The following is a 26,842-nucleotide window of genomic DNA, read 5'->3' as shown; positions in this document are numbered from 1 at the left end:
CAAGTTTTGTCTTTCTTTCACATAACCCATATTCTATATTCATGAGCGCAATCTTAACCTGAGTGTTTTATTTTGAAGGCTATGCCCCCTATCTTCCGGTCTCATCCACACTCTCTTTGACAGCTGGCTGCAGCTGGACGCACCTCTCCATCTCCATCTCCATCTCCATCTCCATCCAGCCAGGACGCGCAGCCACAGCCGCTGCCCAGAGGCTCCAAAGCCACCAATTAGATGACCCGGACCCGAGAGATGCTCTCTTAACTAACTCCCATCTCTCTTTCCTTCCTGTCGTCCCTCTCCTCCGTCACAATTCCCCCCCAGACTCCCAACTCCGCGGGTTTCCTGTCGTCCGTCCGTCGGAGTCGGAGGAGGAAGTGCTCGGTGGTCTCCCTGGTAACCGCCGTCGCCATGGTGCTGCTGGCTCTCTCCGTTACCATGGTGCTGCTTCTGCTCCGCACCTCGGACACCTCGGCGCACTACTACGAGATGATGGGCACCTGTCGGATGGTTTGCGATCCGTACACACCGAAACCAGGAGGCGCCACAGCCATGGAGGTGATCCAGAACAGTCCGCAGCCGCAGGGGAGCCGCGGGGAGCCGGGGAGACCGGGGAAACCGGGGTCTAGAGGTCCACCGGGTGAGCAAGGAGCACCGGGTCCGAGAGGGCCACCGGGAGAGCGCGCAGACGGGAAAGTGTCTCTCCTGAGTGGTGCGGCTGAAGGAGGAGAAGTTGATGGTGTTAACTCCACAGCCAGCAGCTTCAGGATCGCTTTCTACGTGGGTTTGAAGAACCCGCACGAAGGGTACGAGGTGTTGAAGTTTGACGACGTGATTACAAACTTAGGGAACCACTACGACGCCGGTACCGGGAAGTTCACCTGCCATGTGTCCGGGATCTACTTCTTCACCTACCATGTGTTGATGCGCGGAGGCGACGGGACCAGCATGTGGGCCGACCTGTGCAAAAACGGACAGGTGAGATTATAGACACCCACTGAGGAGTTTCAACCCAATTCCACTTAAAAAGTAAAGAAAAAACGCCTTTTACGCACAAAAATACGCCTTTTACGCACAAAAATACGCACAACACCTTAACAGATATCTAAAGTAACATTTCCACGTAAAAAGTAAAGAAAATATGCCTTTTACGCACCAAAAAACGCCTTTTACGCACAAAAATACACCTTTTACACACAAAAAAACGCACAACACCTTTACAGACATCTAAAGTAACATTTCCACGTAAAATTAAAGAAAATACGCACAAAAGAAACGCCTTTTACGCACCAAAAAACGCCTTTTACGCACAAAAATACGCCTTTTACGCACAAAAAAACACCTTTTACGCACAAAAATACGCCTTTTACGCACAAAAAAAAGCCTTTTACGCACAAAAATACGCCTTTTACATACAAAAAAACGCCTTTACGCACAAAAATACGCCTTTTACATACAAAAAAACGCCTTTTACGCACAAAAATATGCCTTTTACGCACAAAAATACGCCTTTTACGCACAAAAATACGCCTTTTACGCACAAAAATACGCCTTTTACATACAAAAAAACGCCTTTACGCACAAAAATACGCCTTTTACATACAAAAAAACGCCTTTACGCACAAAAATACGCCTTTTACATACAAAAAAACGCCTTTTACGCACAAAAATATGCCTCTTACGCACAAAAAAACGCACAACACCTTTACAGACATCTAAAGTAACATTTCCACGTAAAATTAAAGAAAATACGCACAAAAGAAACGCCTTTTACGCACCAAAAAACGCCTTTTACGCACAAAAATACGCCTTTTACGCACAAAAAAACACCTTTTACGCACAAAAATACGCCTTTTACGCACAAAAAAAAGCCTTTTACGCACAAAAAAAACGCCTTTACGCACAAAAATATGCCTTTTACGCACAAAAATATGCCTTTTACGCACAAAAAAACGCCTTCTACTCACAAAAAAAGGCTTTTACGCACAAAAAAAAACCTTTTACGCACAAAAAAGCACACAACATCGCATCAGGATTTATCTGTTATTCTCTTTAAAACTGCTTATTAATACCATTCATATTATTATTTATATGTCATGATTCCAGGGTAACAGTAGTGATATTTTTTTGTGATACTTGAGCATGTTTGTGCATGGAAACCCTGTTTGGATCAGTGTTTCCAGCTCCAAATGGATAAGTCTTAACATAATCAGTGTTCATTTTAGATGCTGCAAAGGGTTTAGATTCAAACTTGGTAGAATTCCACTTACGCATTTTACGCACAAAAAGCGCACAACATGGCATGAGGATTTATCTGTTATTCTCTTTATAATACGACTTATATAACTGCACATTATTACTAGTTATATGTCATCATTTCAGGGTAACAGCAGTGATATTTTTGGTGAAATTCAAGCATATGTGCACGCACTGTTTGTGAGTGTAAACCCTGTTTGGATCAGTGTCTCAAGGTCCAGATGGATGAAGGGATCAGATAGGAGTCTTAACATCATCAGTGTTCATTAGATGCTGCAAAAGGATTCAATTATAACTTGGATAAGCGTCTGGGTCAAATTCTATTCTATACTATTATGGTCAATGCATTACAATTGCACATTATCTTTTCAAAATGTATTTTCTCTTTTTCTCTCTCTTTTTTTGCTCTTATCAACATGGGAGTGGGCAAATATGCTGCTTTATGCAAATGTATGTTTATATTTATGATTGGTAATCAATTAACAACCCAAAACTATGACATATATTGTCCAGAAACCTTCAAAGGTACTGCATTTAGTATAAAAAATATGTCATAACATGGCAAACTGCAGCCCAACAGGCAACAACAGCTGTCAGTGTGTCAGTGTGCTGACTTGACTATGACTTGCCCCAAACTGCATGTGATTATCATAAAATGGGCATGTCTGTAAAGGGGAGACTCGTGGGTACCCATACAACCCATTTACATTCACATATCTTGAGGTCAGAGGTCAAGGGACCCCTTTGAAAATGGCCGTGCCAGTTTTTCCTCTCCAAAATTTAGCGCAAATTTGGAGCGTTATTTAGCCTCCTTCACGACAAGCTGGTATGACATGGTTGGTACCAATGGATTCATTAGGTTTTTCTAGTTTCATATGACATCAGTATCTTCATTCTAGCTTTAAAATGAATGTATATGTCATGATTTCAGGGTAACATCAGTGATATTTTTGATGAGCTGGATCAGATATGAGTCTTAACATCATCAGTGTTCATTATAGATGCTGCAAAGGGTTTAAATTCAACCTTGGATAATTTGATTCTATAGTTATATTTATTAATATTCTATGATAGTTGGTAGGGGTTTTAACCTCCAATTTACCCATCATGCCCTGCTCTGACTGTCTATTTTGAATGCTGCACCAACTGCTGTTATTGCCTCTCAGGCACACATGAACTTTCCTCCTCAGCATCTATTTTTGTTGTCCTATTAGCTGATGGTTATTACAGGAAGTCTTGTCCCCGTTCCCCCTCCCTCCAGGTACGGGCCAGTGCCATAGCCCAGGACGCGGACCAGAACTACGACTACGCCAGCAACAGCGCCGTGCTGCACTTGGACTCCGGGGACGAGATCTACGTCAAGCTGGACGGCGGCAAAGCCCACGGAGGCAACAACAACAAGTACAGCACCTTCTCCGGCTTCATCTTGTACCCCGACTAACGCGGCTCCACGGACTGTACTGAGAACTGTTTCCATCACGGTCCGATATGTTTCTCCTCTTTTTTAAAAATAGGTGCCACAAACACACAGGCTTATCTGCAACTGTACGTTCTGTTTATTTAGTGAGAGACCTTTTGTATAGTGTTTGATTAAGTTCAACTGCTCATCAGAGTATATCTTACTACAGTAACACCCCGTACGCGCTCCGAGCTGAGAAAGCGTCAAGTTCCTTTGACACATTTCTAAAATGCTTCAGGGGAAATGAGCCCCAGCACCGGCCTTACTGGCTGCTCACTGTGTGTATTCATTTAATCTAATATTTCAGGCTCAAACGATGAAAGAAATCTGTTGAAATCAAGAGATAAAATCAATGTCAGATCAGCTGTTTTCAGAGTACACCTTAGGCAGCAGTGTTTGGACTTGAAGCCCGGTCACACCAGCATTTCATGAAAACACCACTATCAGTGGAAAATACATGCTAATTTTTCACATTTTTATAATTTGAGTGAACTTTGACACAGACCTTTGCACCATTGACCAACAGTAAACCTTTTTGGGGACATATGCTGCCTTCAAATTGAATTTGCGAGCTTGTGGTTACGACATGGGAAGTCATGTACACAATATGCTTGGAGTTCAAGTGGTTATGTTGTGAGAGCACCGCTGCTAGGCAACAACAATAACAACGTTACTGTCGGGCAAAAAGTATAGAAGTAAAGAGACGCAACTACAGTGTTTTTAGACAACAGCCGCTGCTGCCATTTTGGACTGAACACTTATCATATTTATAATATTTGTATTGTTCAACACAGGCCATTGCGGTAGAATATGACAACAGACTAGAAATAATTTAGTGTTACTTTTGTACGGCACTTCGGAGGCGGACGTTTTACTGTCCCCACATCGGGCTCCAGGGTCATCCCTACACTCAGCTTACCCCCAGAGAGGGACTCTCCTCGGCCCCAGAGGGCCCCCGCACCGGGCTCCGGGGCTTCAGGGTCATTCCCACACTCAGCTTACCCCCCAGAGAGGGACTCTCTTCGGCCCCAAAGGGCCTTGTCCTTGGGCGCCACTAAATAAAATGTATACTGTCGTCTGGTAGTCACTTTCAGTCCAAAATGGCATCTGCTGCTGGGCGCTAATGTTGCAATGGAACGAACAATTGACTTTCACTTCTTGGCAATATTCTTTGTGTCGGTGTCTAGAAGCCTCAGAGGCTAATTAGCAGTTAACCTGCCAGCTACAGTAGTTCACCGAGTCGTCACTACGTCATCAAGCCTCTACAACAAAATATTTGATGTGCAGATGTGCCATTTTTCTGGTGCTTTGATTCTCTTCTCAAACCCAATTGGTCGCCGGGTTGGGGCTGGTCCAGGCTGTAATTTCGGCTTGAATCGGGGCGGGTTTGCACCAATGTCCCAGCATTTCTTAATTTTTTAATGTATTTTTTAAAATGCAGACCTTATAGTCTGCGTTATGTCATGAATAATGTATGGGGTTTTATTTTTTTACAGTGGAAATTGGGTCCGGTTATAGCTCTATACCAGGCCTTTACTGTGGTAACTAAAATATTGACACCTTTTTTTTTGCCCTAAAGTAAGCACATCATCAGTGTAATGGCAAAATGGGAGCAACAACTTAAACAGGCGTACTGTACATACAGTATATGTTCCCACGATTCACAGTCATGCACCTGAACTGGATGAGCTGGACCTGTTTCAGAAGATACGATCAGTTTAAATGGTCCGATTACGTCAGTGGAACATATTCTAAATGCATTAGATAAGATGCAATAAATCTAGACCATCTTGACTGCTGTAGCGAGCAACATCGTGGTGCTTTGAGTCGTGTTCAATGTTTCACTAAATAACCCAATAACCACACGTCAAAGATACAAATGGATGTCTTGCATTGATATTGAATCGGTTATATTTTGTTGTCATATATGCAAATAAATATTGTTTGACAAAAAAAGTTTGCTTTTTGTTATTAATAGTAAGTTATTAGGAGGAGGTGCTGCGTAAGACAAATGAATAATTTTTAAAAGTAACATTTTTGACATGGATCTCTTAGCTATAACCACTACTTGTGTAACTTTAATGCTTTTATTTTGAAGGACAGCAAGATGGCGTAGTGGCAATAAAGACCAAATTGTGAGCAAAACGCTGCCTGTGTGAGTCCTCAGTATGAGGAAACATAAATAACATGCTTTATGTGTCTCTTCAGATCTTATCAGATTATAAAACTAACTGGGTATAGAAGCCGATGGCTGCCGGCTCCCGTGTTTCACTTCTGATTAACTTGTATTAAGATTTGCAAATGCTTCACCCGACTCAAATATGGCTGTAAGCCTTCATTAAGATGATGGCTGTTTTGTGTTTATTTATTTTTTTACCCCATCCCCCCTCAGGAACACACACAAAACACACGCACAAAACAGCTGTTTACACACCAGCCCTGTCAATTTAAATGGAAATCATGGAAAACAAATATTAGCATGTCTGGTTAGATAAACCTCTATTAAGGTGTTGGCTTATTTTCCTGCACTCTACAAACTAGCACGGCCTTCCTCAGAAGGGAACGTGTTATTTTGAGCTGCTCGATTAAAACAAAAAGAGGTAGATCATAGTTTTATGATGAAAAATTGCACAGTTAATGTTCATATACGGAAAAAGCCCATCATGTGAAAGCCTTGAACACATTTTGGCTTAGTCTTAGATAGTATAGTTTTGGTTTGGTTTCTCTAATCTCTACAACTGAGGTTCAAAGTTAGTATGACCCATAGAGACACATTTATTGGGAATAGACCAGAATTTTCCTTTAAGTTAGTTAAAGATATACTTTGCAGGATTTTTTTTGTAGAGTCGTACAAAAATAATCCCTCTCAATCGTCCCACTAGAAGTGTGCTGCAGTGTCTGTATCTGCAGAGATACTACCCTCTGCTCTGCCTATTTTAGCAGCCTTTTGGCACTGGGTGTGTAGCCTCCACCCAAGCACACATCCAAAAGGAAGCTACAAAAATTGTGGACACGGTGCCGAAAAAAACACAAATGTATTGAGGCGAAATGCCAAGCAGACAGAGCGTGTTCCAAAACGAGAGTGAATCTGGGGTTGGCTTTCACTCTGGCTGCCGTACGTGATGCTGCAGGTGGTACACAGGGCTGTGTTCTGGCAACTACGGTCAGGGGACGGGCGCTTCTGGTGTCGTTGAGCCGAGGGGGAGGAAGGGGTCAACTTTGAATGATATGTTTTCAAATAATAAGTGACAATTCTGGCATAGTATGCCTTCAAGAGTAGATCCTAGATGGCTGCAGTACAGAGATGAACAGAGATGACAACACCAGGGATGCACAAGAACTGATACTTCGCTGCCAAGTCGATGCCCAAATTGTGAAAACGTGACATACTCGTTTTTCTACAGTACCCAAGGCTCAAGACTAACGGCATCTAATATCCGAAAGGACGCAGTAAACTCCCCATCGGCGCGTCCAGATAATGCTACATTATGAATAACAAATCCGTTTTGAAGTCGGCAGGACGACAGCTAGTTAACTTTAGCTGTTTGCAGCCAGTGGGCAGCACGGTCCTGCACAGAGCTAATGTTAATGGAGGATGCATTATCATTATGATGTGTTCAGGCTCTTTTCAGTAAAAATGAGTATAAGGCAAAAGTAAATTACAACCTTATCATGATGTGTTAAGTTTTTTGTGTTCCTGTTTTGAGATGTTAACTGTTCGGGGAGGTTTCCAAATGTGAGCCGGAGCGATGACGTCACCGTGCAGAGGCCTTTTAAAACTGTTTAAAGATCAAAGCGTGATGGTCGTGTAAAGGCTCTCGGCCCCCACTGCAGACACATTTAAGATGAAAAGTGGAGCTGCTGACACCAACTGAGACATCAACAGCAGTGCGTGTCATCGGCTGCCAGACGGATGCTCATACACACACACACATACACACACACACACAAATATAACAACCCGATAGATGATCATCAGTCCCTCTAGTCTGGGTGACAGTGAGGGATTGCTGACTGACAGACGGAGTAGTGAAATTCTCTGATGGATGAGATAAGTGGGACACACGCATATTGTGTTGGGGGGAATGCAGCTTGACAGGCAGCTGAGCAACAGGCATCATGCTGGAGTAATGATAGCATGTGTCACCACATTGTATGTGTGTGTTTTGCCTTGTTGTACATGCAGTAAAGTTTTATTCTTTAATTACAATTAAAAGTTACAATCTGATAACTCCAAAACACCCCAGCCAGCTGCCCAAACGTGTCTCCAGCAGTAAAAAGCAGCCCGCCTCAGTTGATTCCAGCCTGATTGTCGAATCGACGTGAAAAATTGCAGCCGACAAGCTCCCTGCACAGGCAGCCAATCATCGGGACATTTTTAAAACCTCTCCTCATTCTTTCACTCCGCTGATTTTATCCCCGCGATGATTGATCCGTGAGTAACTGCTCATGCCTGAGATGCAAATGCCAGCGTGGCATGAGCGAAATATAAAAGAGGGACATCTGAAGGGACCCGCAGAGAAGGGTGAATCTGACACCTAAAAACCTTCTGCTTATCTCCCTCTTTTGTTTGTTGTGTAAGTCTTATTCAAGCTGGTGCGCTCGCAACCCGCACAGCTGGGAGAGGAGTACATCCTCACCGGAAAATAAAAGAAAGGAGGTAAAAGTGGAGAGCCGGTGCATTAGAGATGGGACTGTGTATACCGTCTGGTAGATTAAAGCGTATTTGAGCATTTGTATAAGGAATACACTAAGGTTTTAGGGACTGTACACAAATTAATATATGTATTTTTCTTTTTGCTGTAGGGTCGGAAGTCTAACTCTTTTTGGGGACATTAAAACCAGCAATAATAATCAAATAGTATAATATATTATAACACTGAAAGGAGGCCATTCTGCATAATAAGTATGTATACTTTTGATACTTTAAAGGAGCAGTGTGTAAGATCCAGCAGCATCGACCAGTGAGGTTGCATTTTGCAACCAACTGAAACTTCTCCCATGTGCCGAGCGTGTAGAAGAACTACGGGGACTAACGCAAAAACGTGAAAACGTGAATGTCCCTATCACGAGCCAGTGTTTGGTTTGTCCATTCTGGGCCCTATGTAGATATAAACGGCTACGTCTAAGATAACGAAAACACAACAATTTCTTATTCTCAGGTGATTATACACTAAAGAAAACATACTTATTAATATTATATTCCATTTCTGCCAATAGAGCACCCGATTTGACTGTTATCAGGCCGTTAAATAGGCGTTATCAGTTGCTATAAGCACCATAGATGTGGGTCAGTAGGGGCCTATTACGCCTACTACCTTACAACACGCTCTACCACGTTGTAAAACGGAATGAAACATTTCGTTTTGAACTCAAACAAAACGGTTTCTTTAGGTTTACTACTACTACTGAGCCTGTCATAATTACTACTACAGTCCCTAGAGGTCGCTGTTTTGTTCTTTTAATCCTTCTTTCAGTGATCTACCATGTGAATAGATGATAAAACATATTAGCGGGTGTAGTAGGCCCCTATTGACTCACATCTATGGGGCTGATAACGCCTATTTAATGGCCTGATAACAGTCTAACCCGTTCCTTTAAGTACATTTAGCTGACTGTATATGGAAGACGACAATAATATGTTTTGTAATATATTAGACAAATATGATTCGATACATTCTATAATATATTGCCATAATATTTGTATGTATGCCAGTGTAAGTGTATATTCATACAACATATGAAAAACAAGATCAGTTGTCCTGTACATAAACAATGCACAGCCAAAACAGAAACCGAGACCGAGGCGCTCATGCATATCTCGCTTCGGCGGAATAAATTCCCAGTATTACGATTCATACGCTGGATAATGATTCAGCCTAATGCTGACTCACTTCATCTGTCAGTCTGCACTTTGAGAATTACATCTCTTTTGTGGTTTAATCGGCCAAACGAGGGAAAGACTTGGCGAACAGAGAGATGAGAGCGAAAGAGAAGGAAACAGCGAAGGGGATAAAATAGCAGACTGAACTACTTTCCTAAAAGAAAGTAAATAAAAGAATACAAAAAAAGACAAATGAGTCCTCGGGGGTTTAAACTCAGGGTTAAGCTTATTTGGTAAATAATATGATGCTGTGGGTGCTTTTGCAAAGACGATAAGCTTCCAGGCTCGTGAACATATCTCCTGTCAAAATGCTGCGCACTTCAGAGTCATTATAATCGACTCTCTGATATCTATTGTTGTTACACTTGAAGGGAAATAAACCTTAAAGGCTGCAGTGGCAGCTAGTAGACGGTGATTTTCATTGATTTAAAGCTGCTCTTTGAGTCATTTTAACATCGTAATGAGAGCTATGCTGCGAAGGCAACAATTTTAATAATCAATAGATCAATTAAATCATTTTCTATATTTTGTTTCAGCTTCAAATATGGCTATTGGCTGATTTTTCTCCCCCTCTATGATAATAAACTAAATGTATTTGGACTTTTAACTGTTGGTTAGACAAAACAAGACATTTCAATAAGTCAACTTGGGCTTTGAGAAATCATCATGGGTCTTTTTCACTCTTTTCGGACATTTTTTAGAGCAAACAAGTAAGAAAATAATCAGGAAAATGATCATTAACTGCAGCCCTAATGCGCATATCTTGGCTTAAATAAGACAGAGAGGAGCATCCCATAATCATAATGAAAAAATAATTTAATTATGTGATATTTCATCCTGATGCAAGGCAAGAAATCGTCTATATAGGACCTCAACTTTGCACTAATTATTTTTAATTTCTGAAGATAACTCTACTGTAATGTGATGTCATACTCATGAAGGTACCACTGCAGCATGATGCTAAATATGAAGCTATAGGGCCAGGAGATGGTTAGCGTGTGGTATCAATCTTCTCGTCTAACTCTCAAGAAAGCAATGAGAATATTCCCCAAAATGTCAAACTATTCCTTTTTCCTTTCCTTTAAACTACTTTAACCCTGACTTTAACTATATTCTCTTGGAAATTACATTTACAGTATATCTTTTGTGAGGACATTTGATCTGAAAGCAGCCAGAAATACAAGACATATGCACACAGATGATTTGCAGGCAGAGAAGGAAAATGGCAGAAGTGTCAGAAACACATCCCTGTCTTGTTCCCGGGGCCGGGCCATAATGAGAGGCTAAAAGAGCCTACGCAGAAATCAATCACACACACACACACACACACCTCTTATCCCGTCAACCATCATCCACCTCTCCCTGCCTGCTGCCGTCTCCTCATCCCCTCATCCCCTCTTCCTCTCGCACATTTATATGGTCATTATTTATGTCCTGCTGCCTCCCTCGGCTCATCATAAGACAGGAGTTTTAGAGCCTTTAAAATATGTTCACCATCCACCTCATTCAGATGCTTATTTCTAGTTTACTTATTTATAAAGCTCTACTTTCTGTCTGTTAGAGTCATTGCCTCCTTATATTACTCAAAATGGCTGTCATCCGTCTGCTTTCAAATCTGATAACGACTTGTCCGAGATATCATTAATTTATCACCATATCTCTAAGGGAGTTTTTTTCTAATCCCCCCGTGTCATGCAATCTGTCATTTGTGAATATAGGGGAGTAAAGGTTAAGGAAATAAGTCATTGGAGCGGGCGGCTTTTTATTGTAACAAAGCCAATGAGGACTATATCTTTCATCTCGGCTCTGGCTGACGACAGTGACAGGCCGAGGATGCCAGATGAGAGAGAGGCGATCCTCAGAGAGTCGAGTGAAAGGTTAGAGTGGCCCCGGGCAGCATGGCTGATGAGAGCACACACATGCTGAGAGCGCTTCAGTCACGCTTTCATACGCTGCTGCTTGATGTGTTCTGATAAACAATCCATAAATACACTCACGCTGAGGTGATGGGAGTTGTTTTTAAAAAAGAAAAAATGGGAAAAATACATAATAATCATGAATTCATGACATCAAAAAACAAATGAGCAAAGATGTTGTCTCTATGAAACAGCCCTTAGGTCATGTTTAGACCAGTGGTTCCCAAACTAAGGTCTGGGCCCCCCTTAGAGGGGCGCCAAAGATCACAGCGAGTGCGCCAAGATTTGTGTGCTCTTAAGTTGTCAAAATTAGATTTGCACATCGTAATAATTTCTACAAAAGTATTATTCGTAGTATATCATTAGTAGAATTAGATTCCAGAGGTGGCTGCAAAGGATTGTTTCAGACTCGTGTGATCCAAACATTTCCAATACCTCATGATGGTACATGGTTCAGACAGAGGGTGAATACAGGTATATACGGATTCGGGCTATCAACCAATATTCTAAATTCAAATATATATTCGAATAGTAAAAAAAAATAGATATTCGAATTTGAAAATTTATATTCGAATGTGAAAAAAAAGCACCACTACCGCGGCGGTCTGCCTCGACTGAAAATGAATTTCCTTTCCGTTATCTCAACCTGTTTCTGGCACTGACTTTACTGCCCTACTGTTTCCACCCGGACGACAATAAAGCTACTGCCAAATGTCTTTTTACCGGCGAAGGAGAGCTGCTCACGACATCCCGGCGCGGTTTGAACTGTGCTCGCCGCTCATCACAGCCACTGGAAATAATGGGTTTCAGAGCACAGTGGTGCCGTTGTAGCATTGTGTCTGAAAGGACCTTCAGTGAGTGAGAGACGGAGAGAGAAATGGAGAGTACTAAGAGAAAGAAATACTCTAGCACATCAAAAAATTAATGAATATTAGCCTCCTTTATACCAGAGATTCACACAAATTCACGCCAGATGGGCAAATTATTCAGTTTTCTTTCCTGAGAGTGAAAAGTAACATCAAAAGTAGGCCTATTTAACAAGAAAATACTGTTGCGGTGTACTTAGTATTTTGTTATTTTCACACTTAGTTAGTCTCAAACCCCCAGACGCCCCACTTTGGTTTTGAAATCCTCCCTATTTTTGAGATCTCAATGTTGGCAAGTATGGAAAAAACAGTAGGCTTCATCCTCTGGGGACCATGAATGTCTGTATATTTGAATATCCATCCCATAGTTGTAGATTTACGCTGGCCATCCCTGGAGCCGTAGAAACACATCATCCACATTTTAGCAACACCATGAAGCAAGACGGTTAATTGTGTTAACACAAGCCCAGCAAAGTGTCAGTGCATCGATTTAATTTGCCAATTACTAAATGGGGCTCATTTATCACCACCTGAAGCTTTCGCAAACTTCTCAGCGAGGTGTAATAAGACTAAGGAGCAATCTGTCCCCCTCTCCTCATTAGGACTCTGAAGAGATTCCCCCCAAGCTTAATTATTTATCTGCATTAATATCCCTTCAATTATTAATGATAGGTGAGAGTGTGTGTGTGTGTGTGGAGGCCAAAGATCAGCCCTCCTTTACCTCAGCCTCCCTCCTGATTAATGGATGAAGGAGAGGAGCCCTTCATGTATTATTACTGCAGAGAGCTGAACCTTAGAGAGAGAGAGAGAGAGAGAGAGAGAGGACTCAGTGAATGATAATCACCGTTTAGTATGCAAACATGTCCTCTGTACATCGCTGGCATGTCAATACTATGGCACAAAGTGACAGGGTTGAGAGTATCACCATTTAAAATCCATCCCTGATTGTGATACCTCTTTAACATTTGTCTGGCGTCGCCACAAATCTGCTTAAATTTGACACTTGTGGCACAAAGTTGTGAAATGTCAAACAATGAAAAAGTGGGAAACAGTCGGTCGTTATTCATCGGATGTTTCTTGGATGGTTTTACAGCCTCGCATGCTGTAGTTTAGACGTCTCAGACAAGTTGAGATATTTGGCATTATAACGCTGACATTTTAAAACCAACATAACTTATTGTTTAAATGAGAAAATGCTTTAGTTGTTGGTTTTATTGGCTTTTATGAAGGGAGACGAATATTTGTACGTGAGCCTGTTTATCCTGTTTGCATCTCTGCTGATTAATGCTTCTTTTTTGCTTGTAAGTGTCTCCTCAGTTATAGTGAGATGGTTACAACAGTTCAGTGTCTTTCTTCAGCTGCTTTACTCTGACATCTAGTGGACAAGCACAGTACTGCAAAGAAGAAATTTTCATATACATTACAGTTTCACTGTCACAAAATAAATATAATATGAATATATTTAGGTGTACTGATACTGTATTTTAAAATAAAATTAAATATGATTATTTGAAAAATGTTTCACTTATGTGTTGTTTCTAATTTATTAATAATTTTATTATATTTAAGTTTTTTTATTGTTTTTTATCAGGTGCTTTACTCTGATATGTAGTGGACAAGAACAATGTTGCAAAGAAGAAATTGTCGATATAAATGGATAACATAATGGAAAATATTATATGAATATATTTAGATCTACTGTTGTTGTATTTGAAAAATAAAATAAAAAATTATATTTAAAAAATGTTTAACTTCAGTGTTGTTTCTAATTTATTAATTCAGATTTTTTTTTAAATTGTGTTTCTTAATTTTTTCCAGCTGCTTTACTCTGACATCTAGTGGACACGCACAGTATTGTAAGGAAGAATTTGTCGATATACAGTACAGTATACCTCCATCATATATATATATATAGTATCACTGTCACAAAATATATATTATGTAATATTTCGGATGTTTGTATTCATATGTCATGTGTGAACATATCTTACCCAACAAAGTGTCCTTTGAAATCTACATTTTATTGTGGATATATTTGGGTCTACTGATATTTCAAAATAAAATTATACATGATTAGTTTAAAAAAATGTTAAACTTATATTAACTTATATGAAAAAAATGTGTTTATTATATTTTTTCAGATTTGTTTTGTTTTTATTGTTTCTGAATGTATTTCTTCAGCTGATGTAAAGCACTTTGAATAGGTGCTATACAAATAAACTTAACCTAGCCTTAATTAATATTTAATGTAAGCTAAATATATTTAATTTATTTAGAATTTATTTTAATTTATTTATCTTTTCTTCCAATTTAGTCTCTCTATAAGTAAAAAAAATAAAAGGTATCGCTGAAATACTTTTTAATATAAAGACCTGATATTAATTTAAAAAGCAGATTGGTTTGTTTATTACTCTACAGTATATGATGTCTGCCATACAGACTAACATGTCACATCCAAAGTGAAACACAGGTTAAAAATGTTTACGCCACATACACATCAGAGTCACTAGATGGTGCCAGAGTTCTATACTTTGACTTTCTGGGTTTCCAGATGTGGATACTTGAGCCCAGAGGTTCACACACAGAACATCCCATAAATATACGCTATCTGGATTTAGCAACTGATTTAATGCAAGTTTTGTTCAACTTAATAAAGCCCTTGATGTCTTTATACTAAGGAGGACAGGTGAGAATCAAACCTTACCCAATACCATTATTACATCCTCTGTTTATGTCAACTTTAACTAAAAACAACTGCATTAAAACCCATCAAAATGTGCTAACAGAACCTCACAGAGCCTCCTATAAACCACAATACTCTGTGCTTTATTACTCAGTACTGTAACAGACCACTAGTTCCCATCTTCCTCCACTAGGTGGCATCATAAGCATGCAGCTGCAGCACCTTGAGACAGAATCCACTCCAAACTTTACTCACACCATCACACCTTATTATTTTGTCATTTGAAACATGAAACATGTTTGATGCATTTTACAAAACTGAAAACTTATAAATAAATATTTAAAAAATATATTTATTTATTTATGCACAAACTGACATGAAGCATTCTTAGGTTTTGTGGACACAAAACAAGCTGCAGAGTTTAACTTTCACTGCAGGTTATACATTTTAAAGTTTATTTTAATCATTTATCCTCTTAAATTTGAAGGCCGAATATTTGATTAAAGTAAATATTTTGTGATGATGAAGCTCCTGTTTTAGTTTCAATGTGTTTAACAGGGCTAAGGCTAAAATTAGACCTATATTTTAGACTTATATATGTTTCATTTGTGCCCTGGCACTGGCTTTTATAAGAAGTATGGGCTTAGTGTGTGGGTTTTTTATTTAATATTAAACTCAACACCTTTTTGTCTTTATGAAAAAATTTAAAACAAATGTATTACCTTTTTAGAAATGCCAAACACACTCTTTAGATATCCATAGTCGTAGGAAATTAGATTAAAGCAACTGTGTTACAACAGCATTGGCTGTTTTGAACTCTTATAATAGATGTAAGGCAAAAGCAAGAACAAAGATATAGTCAATAAATCAAATGTAGAATATATAAAAGACAGTTTTCCATACATTATTTCATCCAATCCTTCACACAGGAAGGAAATAATCAAGTAAAACACCTAAAAATATGGAATTTTCTTCTTCTGTATTATTATAGAAGCAGCTCTGGTTCAGTCTGCACATGTCATGCCTTTACTGCAGACAGCTTTTCAACAAGAGCCTCATCATAAACCTTGTGTGAGTGTGTGTGTGTGTGTGTGTGCGCACTAGGAAGCACCAGGCTATATAGGCTACTCAATAAAAACCTGGTGCTGCGATCCGTCAGTGCATTTATCATCCTATTACGGCGACAAATCCGGCTCCCAATACATGAAAGGCAAAATGAATTACCAACGTTAAGCCGTCAATAAAGTCATTTCTGTAAATGGTGTCTCCGAGGGCCCCCGCTATTATTCAACGCGCTTTATCAGCACCTTGGAAATTACGCGGCTTGTAGCGTGGCCCCTGCTTCACTTTGATTAAGGGCCCTGCCAGGGACCGGTGACAGCGCTTTTCACCCGGGTTTTATTCAGCCCCGCTCCCAGTGATGAACGCCGGCCTGATCGGGCGGAATGAAGACTAATTAAAAGCTATAAATTATCTTTTGCAGCCCCTCTCAAGGAGCCTCTCTTTGCGGGCCCCAGATAAGAGCAGACTGAGTGCTCATTTACGCACAATGGCTCTGCGGCTAAACACCATATTGATACTGTCCTAATTGGAATTTAATTAAGTAGCCATGAATCCCTCGCTCCGGCCTGTGGGATAAAGATTTCACCGTGTTAAACATCAACACGTCCCCACTTTTTCATGCTGTTGCTATTATGATTATTAATATTATTATTTCAAATCGCCAATTAGAGCTGTGGTGGCAATTTTATTCTTATTCTGGAGATTTTATTATCAGTGTTTTCTACGCCTCATTGTGTTTCTAAAATCTTTATTTTTCACTCATATTTTTTTTAATATATTAGTGGAAAAAAAGTGCATTTTTGTCCTGCTGCCAAAATCATACAAATTGGCCTAAATGCGTCACATATAGGCGAAAGAATGACAATAAAAGGCCAATAAAAATAATTAAAAATAATTAAATTAAAATGCTAGTGGCAGTGAAAAGCTTTTAGAGGTGTTTAACTTTATAGGGCACACCTATCATTCTTTTTCTCTAAAATAACAACGTTTTGTGCAAATGTTGGCTTAGTTTTGGGAATAATTTAGCCTATAGCCACTCAACAACATGAGCATAGCCTGATTAAGTGGTAAAATAGCTTATACTAAACTTAAAATAGTCATTTTAATAATATAGTTTTCTTATGAACAAATCTTCTCTTAGCATATAAGTGAATGAAAGTCTTTAAAAAAACCCAAAATGTGATTTAACACGAGCATAGCCTAAGTCAAAGCGTATTAGTTGGTAAGCTATCTTAAAGGTCCCATATTGTAAAAAGTGAGATTTTCATGTCTTTTACATTATAAAGCAGGTTTAAGTGCTTTATAAATACTGTTAAACTATCAAAACACTCAATATATGAAGAAATAGACACAGCCCGTATTCAGAAATTGTACGTTTGAAACAAGCCGTTAGGATTTCTGTCCATTTGTGATGTCACAAATATACAATATTTAGACCGTTACACAGTTTTAAACGTAAACATTGTAAATGTGTCCCAGTTTATTTCCTGTTTGCAGTGTATGTGAATAACATCAGCTGACAGGAAGTAAACATGGACCCAAACTGTTGCCTAGCAATGCAATTCCATTGCAATTCCATTGAAATGCACTAAAACGGAGCGTTTCAGACAGAGGGTAAACACAGGTATATTCAGGCAAACAGTATGAGGAAAATAAAGTTTTTTTTTTAACATGCAGCATGTAAACATGTTCTAGTAGAAACACAAAATACAAGTATGAACCTGAAAATGAGCACGATATGGGACCTTTAAACTAAACTTAAAATTCCCATTAGCATAAGTCATTTAAATAACATTTTTCTTATAAACAAATCTCCATTTAACAAATAAGTAAATAAGTCTTTTAAAAAAGAAAAATGTGATTTAAGAATGAATATTTTGATGAAAAAACATACTTTCTGTCATTTATCCCACTGTTGTTTTATTTTTGTCCTGCTGCCAAAATTGTCCAAAATCTGGATGTTTAAACCCTAAATGCGTCACAAAGAGGCGAAAAATGAAATGAAATTGCTAGTGACAGTGAAGATGACCAACTAGACCTTTTTAGAGACCTTTAGCTTTAATACTTTTTATAAAAGCAACATTTTGTGCAAATGTTAGGTTAATTTGGGGAATATTTTAGCCTATAGCTAATGTTCCTGCCGTGTTAGCCAGTCAACAACACTTCATTTTCTTATAAACAAATCTCCATTTAGCATATAAGCAAAAAATAGTCATTAAAGTTCCCATATCGTGCTCATTTTCAGGTTCATACTTGTATTTTGTGTCTAATAGAACATGTTCACATGCTGTAATGTTCAAAAAAACCCTTTATTTTCCTCATACTGTCTGCCTGAATATACCTGTATTTACCCCTCTGTCTGAAACGCTCCGTTTTAGCACATTTCAATGGAATTGCAACGGAATTGTGTTGCTAGGCAACAGCTTTGGTCCATGTTTACTTCCTGTCAGCTGATGTTATTTACATACACTGCAACAGGAAATAAACTGGGACACATTTAGAATGTTTACGTTTAATGTGTAATGGTCTAAATAGTGTATATTTGTGACATCACAAATGGACAGAAACGGCTTGTTTCAAACGCACAATTTTTGAATACGGGCTGTGTGTTTTGATAGTTTAACAGTATTTATATAGCACTTAAACCCGCTTCATAATATAAACGACAATATGGGACCTTTAAAAACCCCAAACTATCTTAAACTAAACTTAAAATTCTCATTAGCATAAGTCATTTTAATAATATATTTTTCTTAAAAACAAATCTCCATTTAGCATATTAGTAAATAATAGTCTTTAAAAACCCAAATGTTTATAGACTGTTGTAATTACAAACAGTGGATTGCATATATGAAAACAGCCTTGAAAAAAAGGAAAAAATAAAGTATAAAAAAAATAAAAACCCCCAAATGTGATTTAAAAGTGAGTATTTCAATATAAAAACATAGTTTCTGTTGTAACATTTATCCCTAGTTCTGCTGCTCTCTCCTGATTGGACGCCATCACCTGTGACAGAATCCGAACTCAGCTCCTGATTGGTCCAACCTCGCACACGTGGTTCCTGTCTGAGGGTGTGTGTAAGAGACAGAAAGAAACACACACATGGAGGAGGAGAGAGTTTAGGAAGGGAGGCAGATATTATGGTGCACCGGAGAGAGAGGGACTAACGGGGAGCTATGCCAGGGAGGCTTTTAGGATAATAAAAATATATTTTTTAATGCTGTTCTTCTAATTAATTGGATACCTGAAGGAGGTGGTGCAACAAGTGGAGTTTTTTTCTCTCCCAGCTATGGAAGAAGAGCAGAAGGACTCCACCAACGAGGAGGAGAGCATGAACCTCCCATCTCCTCCTGTGATTTTACCCCACCAAGCTTTACAGCAGCAGAACCACAGAACCACCAACTTCTTCATAGACAACATCCTGCGACCTGACTTCGGCTGCAGAAAGGAGAACCTGCTGGGTGCGCGTCTGCAAGCTGCGTGTCTGGACTCCAACTGCAGCAGCGACAGCACCTCTTCATCACCTTCTTCGTCCTCCTCTTCTTCATCTTCCTCCACGTCCTCCTCGCCGTCGAACAAGCAGAACTCGTCCAAACAGGCTGAACCGAGCTCGTCTATTAGGGTTGTGAGTGGCAGGAATGATGGAGGATCTCCTCCTCCCAGGACCAAGGAGAGCCAGCCCATGTTGTGGCCAGCTTGGGTTTACTGTACCAGATACTCGGACCGGCCCTCATCTGGTAAGGCGATAATAGTCACAGAGTTATACCAACTGGGGTGCTGGAGGGCTGGGGGACTTTACCCTTCTTCTTCCTCCACAGTTTTATTAAAGGCAAAGTTGTTTATAGTAGAAATATTTAATGTTTCTGGTGCTTCCTAGTGTGTCCTAGTGTGGCCAGCCAATCAAAACACAGGATTTTATTTTTAGAAAATTATATATAATTGAATATATATATTATTATATATATATATATATAATATTGAAATAAAATAGGAACAAACATTACCAAAATAAAATGACAATGAATATGAAAATAGAGTGTATCTCCTCTCTCTCTCTCACACAAAGACACTTTTACTTTTGAATGAAAACAGAGGATTTTATTTTAGAAAATAAATGCCATTGTGAAATAAAATAGAAACAAGCATTACCAAAATAAAATGATTATGAAAATAGAGTGTATATGCCTCCTCGCACAAAGACACTTCTACGCATGGTTCACTTCCTCCACAGTTTTATTAAATGCAAAGATATTTATGTGAGAAATAAGCAATGTTTCTGTATATCCAAGTGTGGCCTGCCAATCAAACATAGGATTTTATTTTAGAAAATTATATATAATTGAATATATATATATAATATTGAAATAAAATAGGAACAAACATTACCAAAATAAAGTGATTATGAATATGAAAATAGTGTATCTCGTCTCTCTCACACAAAGACACTTTTACGCACAAAGACACTTCACGCACCTCCACAGTTTTATTAAATGTATTCATATGAGCAATATTCAATGTGTCTGTAGCCAAGTGCGTCCAAATGTGGCCAGCCAATCACATTTATTTATTATTTATTTATTTTAGAAAATTATATGTAAATTTGAAATAAAAATAGGAACAAACATTACCATAATAAAATGATTATGAATATGAAAATAGAGTGTATCTCCTTTCTCCTCACACAAAGACACTTTTACGCACAGACACCTTTACGCACACGCCGATTGGAAACAGAAACCCTAAGAATTAGAAACCCTAATGTTTCTGTAGCCAAGTGCGTCCAAGTGTGGCCAGCCAATCAAAACACAGGATTTTATTTTTAGAAAATAAATGCAATTACGAAATAAAATAGGAACAAACATTTGAAAATATGAAAATAGAGTGTATCTCCTCTCTCTCACACAAAGACACTTTTACGCACAAAGACACTTTTACGCACAAGCCGATTGGAAACATTAAAGCTTATTATGGTATATAGTGTCTCATATTTGTTGCAGGGTATTTATTAATAGCTTGTATAATATGTCATCTTAAAATCGGCATAATTTTCAATGTAATTCGGTGTGCAATTTCATCATTATTATGGATTATATCATAGCTATAACAATAGGCTCCTCTGTCTGGTTTCTCTTTGCTCATATGCATTAAAATGTGTCTTATATGTTTTACAAAATGGCTCAAAATGGCATCATTTTCAATGTAATTCGGTGCACAAATTAATCACATTATGCTTAAAGGTTTTGAGTAATAAAAAGAGATATTAGGCCTCCAAATAATGGGTGAGAAGTATTCTTTTGACAGCATACGTTCATATATTTAAAGCTGATAATTATGGATTATATCATAGCTATAACAATAGGCTACTATTGTTTGTTTTTTTCGTTGCTCATCTGCATTATAATGTGTCTTATGTGTTTTAAAAAATGGCTCAAATACTGCAGTTCTGTCATATTTTAATAGATATTTTAGTAGTAGTATTACAACAAAAATAACAGTCATTTATGGTAATAATAAACAATAGTTGGATTGCACAGATATTATGATTTGTAAACGTCACACCATCACACGTACTAGCTTATAATAAACCAATTTTACCAAAATATATGATCTAAAAAGGATTTATTATCAAATGCAAATGGTTTTCAGTGTGGTTTTAAAACTATATTAAATAAAGGTGATGGAGTGGTCATTGTTGTGGTTTATATTTTTTGAAAAACAATGAAATTATAACAAAACAATTAGGCTAGAATATATTTTCATTCGCTCCAAAAATCCCCTTTTAACCTGAATTGGTGCAGTTGATGCGTTCAGTGTCTGGAGACAAAATTGGAGAGTTAAAGCTCGTCATTTACAGCTGAAATAAGTGTTTTTTTAATAATAATAATAATTATAAAAATAACAGCAGAACGATGTCTGAATTCGATAGTATAATTTTGCATAATAATAATATTAAATATTAAATAAATACAAATATTTTTTTCATGATGAAGGTGCTTTTTAATGGACAAGGGATGCTTTTTTATTTGATTTTTCTTTTTTTTCTTTTCTATCCGGTTTATCGGACTGTGCGTTTATAACGCTTTATCCAAGCTTCCCTTTAAGTGTGTCGTATATTGCATTAAATCAACAATCAGTGCATAAACTACAGCGTCTTAATATCACACATACAGATGAATAACTACAGTATGTTATGACACATTTCTGCTGTATTCGGTGCATGCATCTCGGTCTGATTTGTGCACACAGCGCTGCAGCCATGTTTATAATGAAGTAACCCATAAAGGCCTGCATGGACAGCATTAATAGTATATGAGAGGTTTTGATGATGTGGATCTGTGAAGTCTGCAGAGAGACTCGCTTGTTTTGGCTACATGCATGGGCACTTTAACGCATCTCCTGGAGGCTACACCACATCCACACACCAAAACCTCCACATGTCTTTATTACAACAATGAAAACAACTTTTCTTTGTTTTTGTTTTTTTCTGCAACTGTCTCCACCATTTCCCTCCAATTCAAATCAAAAGTTGCCCTTGAGCAAGGCACCGACCAATCCTCCTAATAATGGGTTAAATGCAGAAGCTAAATTTCCCTGTGTGCTGTGCTTTGTACTGTGTAATGTTTTGTTTTTATACAATACAACTTTATTAATCCATGAATGCAATTTAATTCTGGGCACGAGTAAAAACAGACTATTACACTTTTAAAATCATTTGGTGTTATAAGGATACAGGACATTGCTGACCTAATATTAATTTATTTCTTTTCTTTCTTCTATTAATTATCTTCCACATTATAAGTCATGAACACACACATGAACTCCTCAGATTCAATAATATTAGCTGAATATAAATTAATAATCACACGTTGATGTAGGGTTTTGCAGTCTCAATGAGACCTTTAGTGGGCCTAAATTTCATGGCGGAGGAAAAAGTCAATATATTCATAATAGGGTGAGTTGCCGTAAAGTGGGACACTGCCTAATGTGGGACACCTAAGCTCCAGTGGGTGTAGATCTTCCTAAAATGAATAAAAGTCAATAAAACTATTGATATTTAATGTCTTTCTAATATGCCTAAATGCTTCAAAACTATTATAGTCTTTATTTATTATTATTTATAGTTTTATTGATGTTCGATTCTCCATGTAACATCCACCTACAAGCCTAGGTTTTGTAACAGCAGTAACATTAAATTACTGAACATGGGGTTACACATTTAGCCTTCAGTGTTTTGAATTAATTAAGGTGATTTTTAGGTCTTTTCACAGACTTTTCAGTGTCCCACATATCGGACACGACTGTCCTACATTAGAAAATCAAGATTTGTCTGATAAAACTTGGCACTAAGAGTACTGACATGTCTACCATTTCTTTTAAGAGTGTGCATTTTCTTTTTTTGGTTTGACTAGGACACATCCTGGGGTTTCAGTACTGGTGTGATTTAATATATTGGCTTCTTATCGCATTATATTCCAGAAATCTGAAATGAAAAAAAAGCATCCCAAATCTGGCTAATTCACCCTATTTTAAATGATTAAAAACTAGACTATAATTCTGTTTCTATTGATCTGCTATTGCTGTTAACAGGAGTGTGTTACTATATTCCATTTGTGTTTTAAAGGTTATGAAATAGGGCTGTTAAAGTTAACGCAATTATAACGCAAATTCGTTTTAAGGCCACTAATTTTTTTAATGCATTAATGCAACTTGCAATGTTTTGGGTTGTAACAGGCTCAGTTTTGGTACCAACCATGTCATACTAGCTTGTCGTGAAGGAGGATAAATAACGCTCCAAACTTACACTAAATCTTGGTGAGGAAACACTGTCCTGGTCATTTTCAAAGGGGTCCCTTGACCTTTGACCTCCAGATATGTGAATGAAAATGGGTTCTATGGGTACCCACGAGTCTCCCCTTTACAGACATGCCCACTTTATGATAATCACATGCAGTTTGGGGCAAGTCATAGTCAAGTCAGCACACTGACACACTGACAGCTGTTGTTGCCTGTTGGGCTGCAGTTTGCCATGTTATGATTTGAGCATATTGTTTTATGCTAAATGCAGTACCTGTGAGGGTTTCTGGACAATATCTGTCATTGTTTTGTGTTGTTAATTGATTTCCAATAATAAATATAAACATACATTTGCATAATGCAGTATATTTGCCCACTCCCATGTTGATAAGACTATTAAATACTTGACAAATCTCCCTTTAAGGTACATTTTGAACAGATAAAAAATGTTTGTGTTTTCATATATGCAATCCACTGTTTTTGTAATTACAACAGTCTATAAACCAGCTTTTAAGTAGATGAGCTTTACAGACAAACCCATCAAGTACCCTTAACATTCAAAACCAAACCAAAACCAAGAAAAGAAATAACAATAATAATAATGACAAAAAGAAAGAGTAGAGTTAAAAAAAACAACAACAACAAAGCAAACAAAAAAAACAAAACACATAACATATATTTTAATCGATTGACAGCGCTACTATGAAATGATGGACATTGGATTACGCTGCAGATGATGGTGAAATGATGAACTGACCTACATTTGATGATATTGAGCACTATACGCGCCTGCTGCGTTTCCAGCAGTAGAATAAATATTTTATTCCCCTTGTTGTCTCCACGCCAGGCCCAAGGACACGCAAACTGAAAAAGAAGAAGAGCAGCACCAAGGAGGACAAGCGGCCGAGGACTGCCTTCACGGCCGAGCAGCTGCAGAGACTGAAAACCGAGTTCACGGCCAACCGGTACATAACGGAGCAGCGGAGACAGAGTCTGGCTCAGGAACTGAACCTGAACGAGTCCCAGATCAAAATCTGGTTCCAGAACAAGAGGGCTAAGATTAAAAAAGCCACCGGCTACAAGAACGGCCTGGCCCTGCAGCTCATGGCGCAAGGACTGTACAACCACTCCACGACCACCGTGCAGGAGGACAAGGAGGACAGTGAATAGGACAAGTCCCCAATGCATGGGGGACAAGGAGGACAGTGAATAAGACATGTCCCCAATGCATGGGGGACAAGGAGGACAGTAAATAAGACATGTCCCCAATGCATGGAGGACAAGGAGGACAGTGAATGAGACATGTCCCCAATGCATGGGGGACACAACTGGACTCTCTCTGGAGATAAAAAAATGAACACTATTTAAAAAAAACACAGATTTCTGTTTATGGTGACAGTATATGGACATAATTATATAAATGAACGGTCGTTATTAAAGTTTATATAGCCAAACAGTTATCATGTTGTATACAGTATATTTAATTTCACCTCTCATCCGGGTCTTTTCCTGTCTGTTTTCTGTCTAATTGGCTCTATAGGGTTTTTTGTGGTCCCCCCCCCCTTCATACTTTACATGCGACACATTTTTCCTTCAACACATCCGACTCAAAACAAGCCAAAGATTTTAATATGTTCACATGTAGACTGAAATAAAGAAGAGAACGGTAGATATATATGGACTTCTTTTCATTCGTTTCCACAGACAAAACTGTGTTTTTGGTGATAAAAAATGTTAAAAACCTATTATTATTATTATCATTATGATTATTATGCAGGCCGAGTTTAGACTGATCTTTTGTTAAGTGGATTTTTATTTATTTTTTAATTAAAATTAATAAGGAGAAAAATTATGATTATTATATTATTAAAATTATTATCTATTCTTTTAAATTATTTTCTTTTAATTTTGTCACTTCAGCCACACAACCAGCTTTAACTGGATTTCCCATAAACATAAAATATATAGTTCACTCAGCAAATTTAAAGGAGCAACCCGTAATTAATAAGATGCTTTTGAATTATTAAAAATGTAATAAATTAAACAGCCTTTTTGGTGATAAAACATGTTAAAACCTATTATTCAGCCTATTATTATTAATATTATTATTATTATTATTATTCAGGCCGAGTTCAGACTGATCTTTTGTTAAGTGCATTTTTATTTAATTTTAATACCCTAATTGAAATGAATAAGGACAAAATTATGATGGATAGTTGTACAATCTATTTTTTTTTTATTTTGACACTTTTGTCACAACCAGCATGGCTTTAACTGGACTTCACATAAACATAAAATATATAGTTCACTCAGCAAATTTAAAGGAGCAACCCATAATTAATAACATGCATTTAAATTACAAAATTTTGAATAAATTAGACAGCGTTTTTGGTGATAAAAAAAATGTTAAACCTATTACTATTATTATTCAGGTCGAGTTCAGACTGATTTTTATTTATTTATTTATTTTTGAATACTCTGATTGAAATGAATAAGGAGAAAATTATGTTTATTAATTAAAAATGTATCTAATTTTTAATTATTTTTTTTATTTTGTCACTTCAACTACACAACCAGCATGGTTTAACTGGACTTCCCATAAAGAAAATTTAAAGGAGCAACCCGTAATTAATAACATACTTTTAAATTCTTAAAACTATTCAATTTCAATAAATTAAAAATAGAAAAACTTAGTACATTATTAATTAATTGCTGACTATATGGTTAAAACTGGATTATTTAATTTTAAATATTTTTTAAATATTTGAGACGATGGGGCAGAGACAGAAATACAAAAATACAACACATTCACACACACACACACACACACACACACACACACACACACACTAGAGAGTTCCTGTTTCACAGTTCATGTTTCACTATAATCAGACGCTGCTTGTTTCTCCATAATGGATAACATTT

The 26,842-nt window shown here is 37.8% G+C and overlaps 2 protein-coding genes across 3 annotated transcripts; both read left to right on the top strand.

Moving 5' to 3' along the window:
* Positions 1-57: 57 nt before the first annotated feature.
* On the top strand, positions 58-4,550 carry LOC119483567 (complement C1q-like protein 2). Its single transcript, XM_037761799.1, has 2 exons — positions 58-975; positions 3,515-4,550. The coding sequence occupies exons 1-2, from the start codon at positions 409-411 to the stop codon at positions 3,692-3,694; spliced, it is 747 nt and encodes a 248-aa protein (XP_037617727.1). The 5' UTR covers positions 58-408; the 3' UTR covers positions 3,695-4,550.
* A 14,557-nt stretch (positions 4,551-19,107) lies between these two features.
* On the top strand, positions 19,108-25,592 carry LOC119483563 (homeobox protein engrailed-1-B-like). Of its 2 annotated transcripts, none has more exons than XM_037761794.1 (2): positions 19,108-19,860; positions 24,753-25,592. In XM_037761794.1, the coding sequence occupies exons 1-2, from the start codon at positions 19,413-19,415 to the stop codon at positions 25,085-25,087; spliced, it is 783 nt and encodes a 260-aa protein (XP_037617722.1). In that variant the 5' UTR covers positions 19,108-19,412; the 3' UTR covers positions 25,088-25,592. The 2 variants fall into 2 exon arrangements, with proteins under 2 accessions (XP_037617722.1, XP_037617723.1); XM_037761795.1 differs by having other exon boundaries at positions 19,109-19,860; positions 24,765-25,592.
* The last annotated feature ends 1,250 nt before the right edge of the window (positions 25,593-26,842 follow it).

This window comes from Sebastes umbrosus, chromosome 24 (genome assembly GCF_015220745.1).
Source record: "Sebastes umbrosus isolate fSebUmb1 chromosome 24, fSebUmb1.pri, whole genome shotgun sequence".
Lineage (NCBI taxonomy): Eukaryota > Metazoa > Chordata > Actinopteri > Perciformes > Sebastidae > Sebastes > Sebastes umbrosus.
The sequence above is the reverse complement of the archived record's forward strand: the minus strand, read 5'-3'. Positions and strand labels throughout refer to the sequence as shown.

Bases quoted from the DNA above. Each gene is read 5' to 3' on its own strand.
- LOC119483563 (XM_037761794.1), top strand. From the start codon at position 19,413: ATGGAAGAAGAGCAGAAGGACTCCACCAACGAGGAGGAGAGCATGAAC. The intron at 19,861-24,752 runs GTAAGGCGATAA...TTCCCCTTGTTG, and splicing joins CTCGGACCGGCCCTCATCTG to TCTCCACGCCAGGCCCAAGG.
- LOC119483567 (XM_037761799.1), top strand. From the start codon at position 409: ATGGTGCTGCTGGCTCTCTCCGTTACCATGGTGCTGCTTCTGCTCCGC. The intron at 976-3,514 runs GTGAGATTATAG...CCCTCCCTCCAG, and splicing joins ACCTGTGCAAAAACGGACAG to GTACGGGCCAGTGCCATAGC.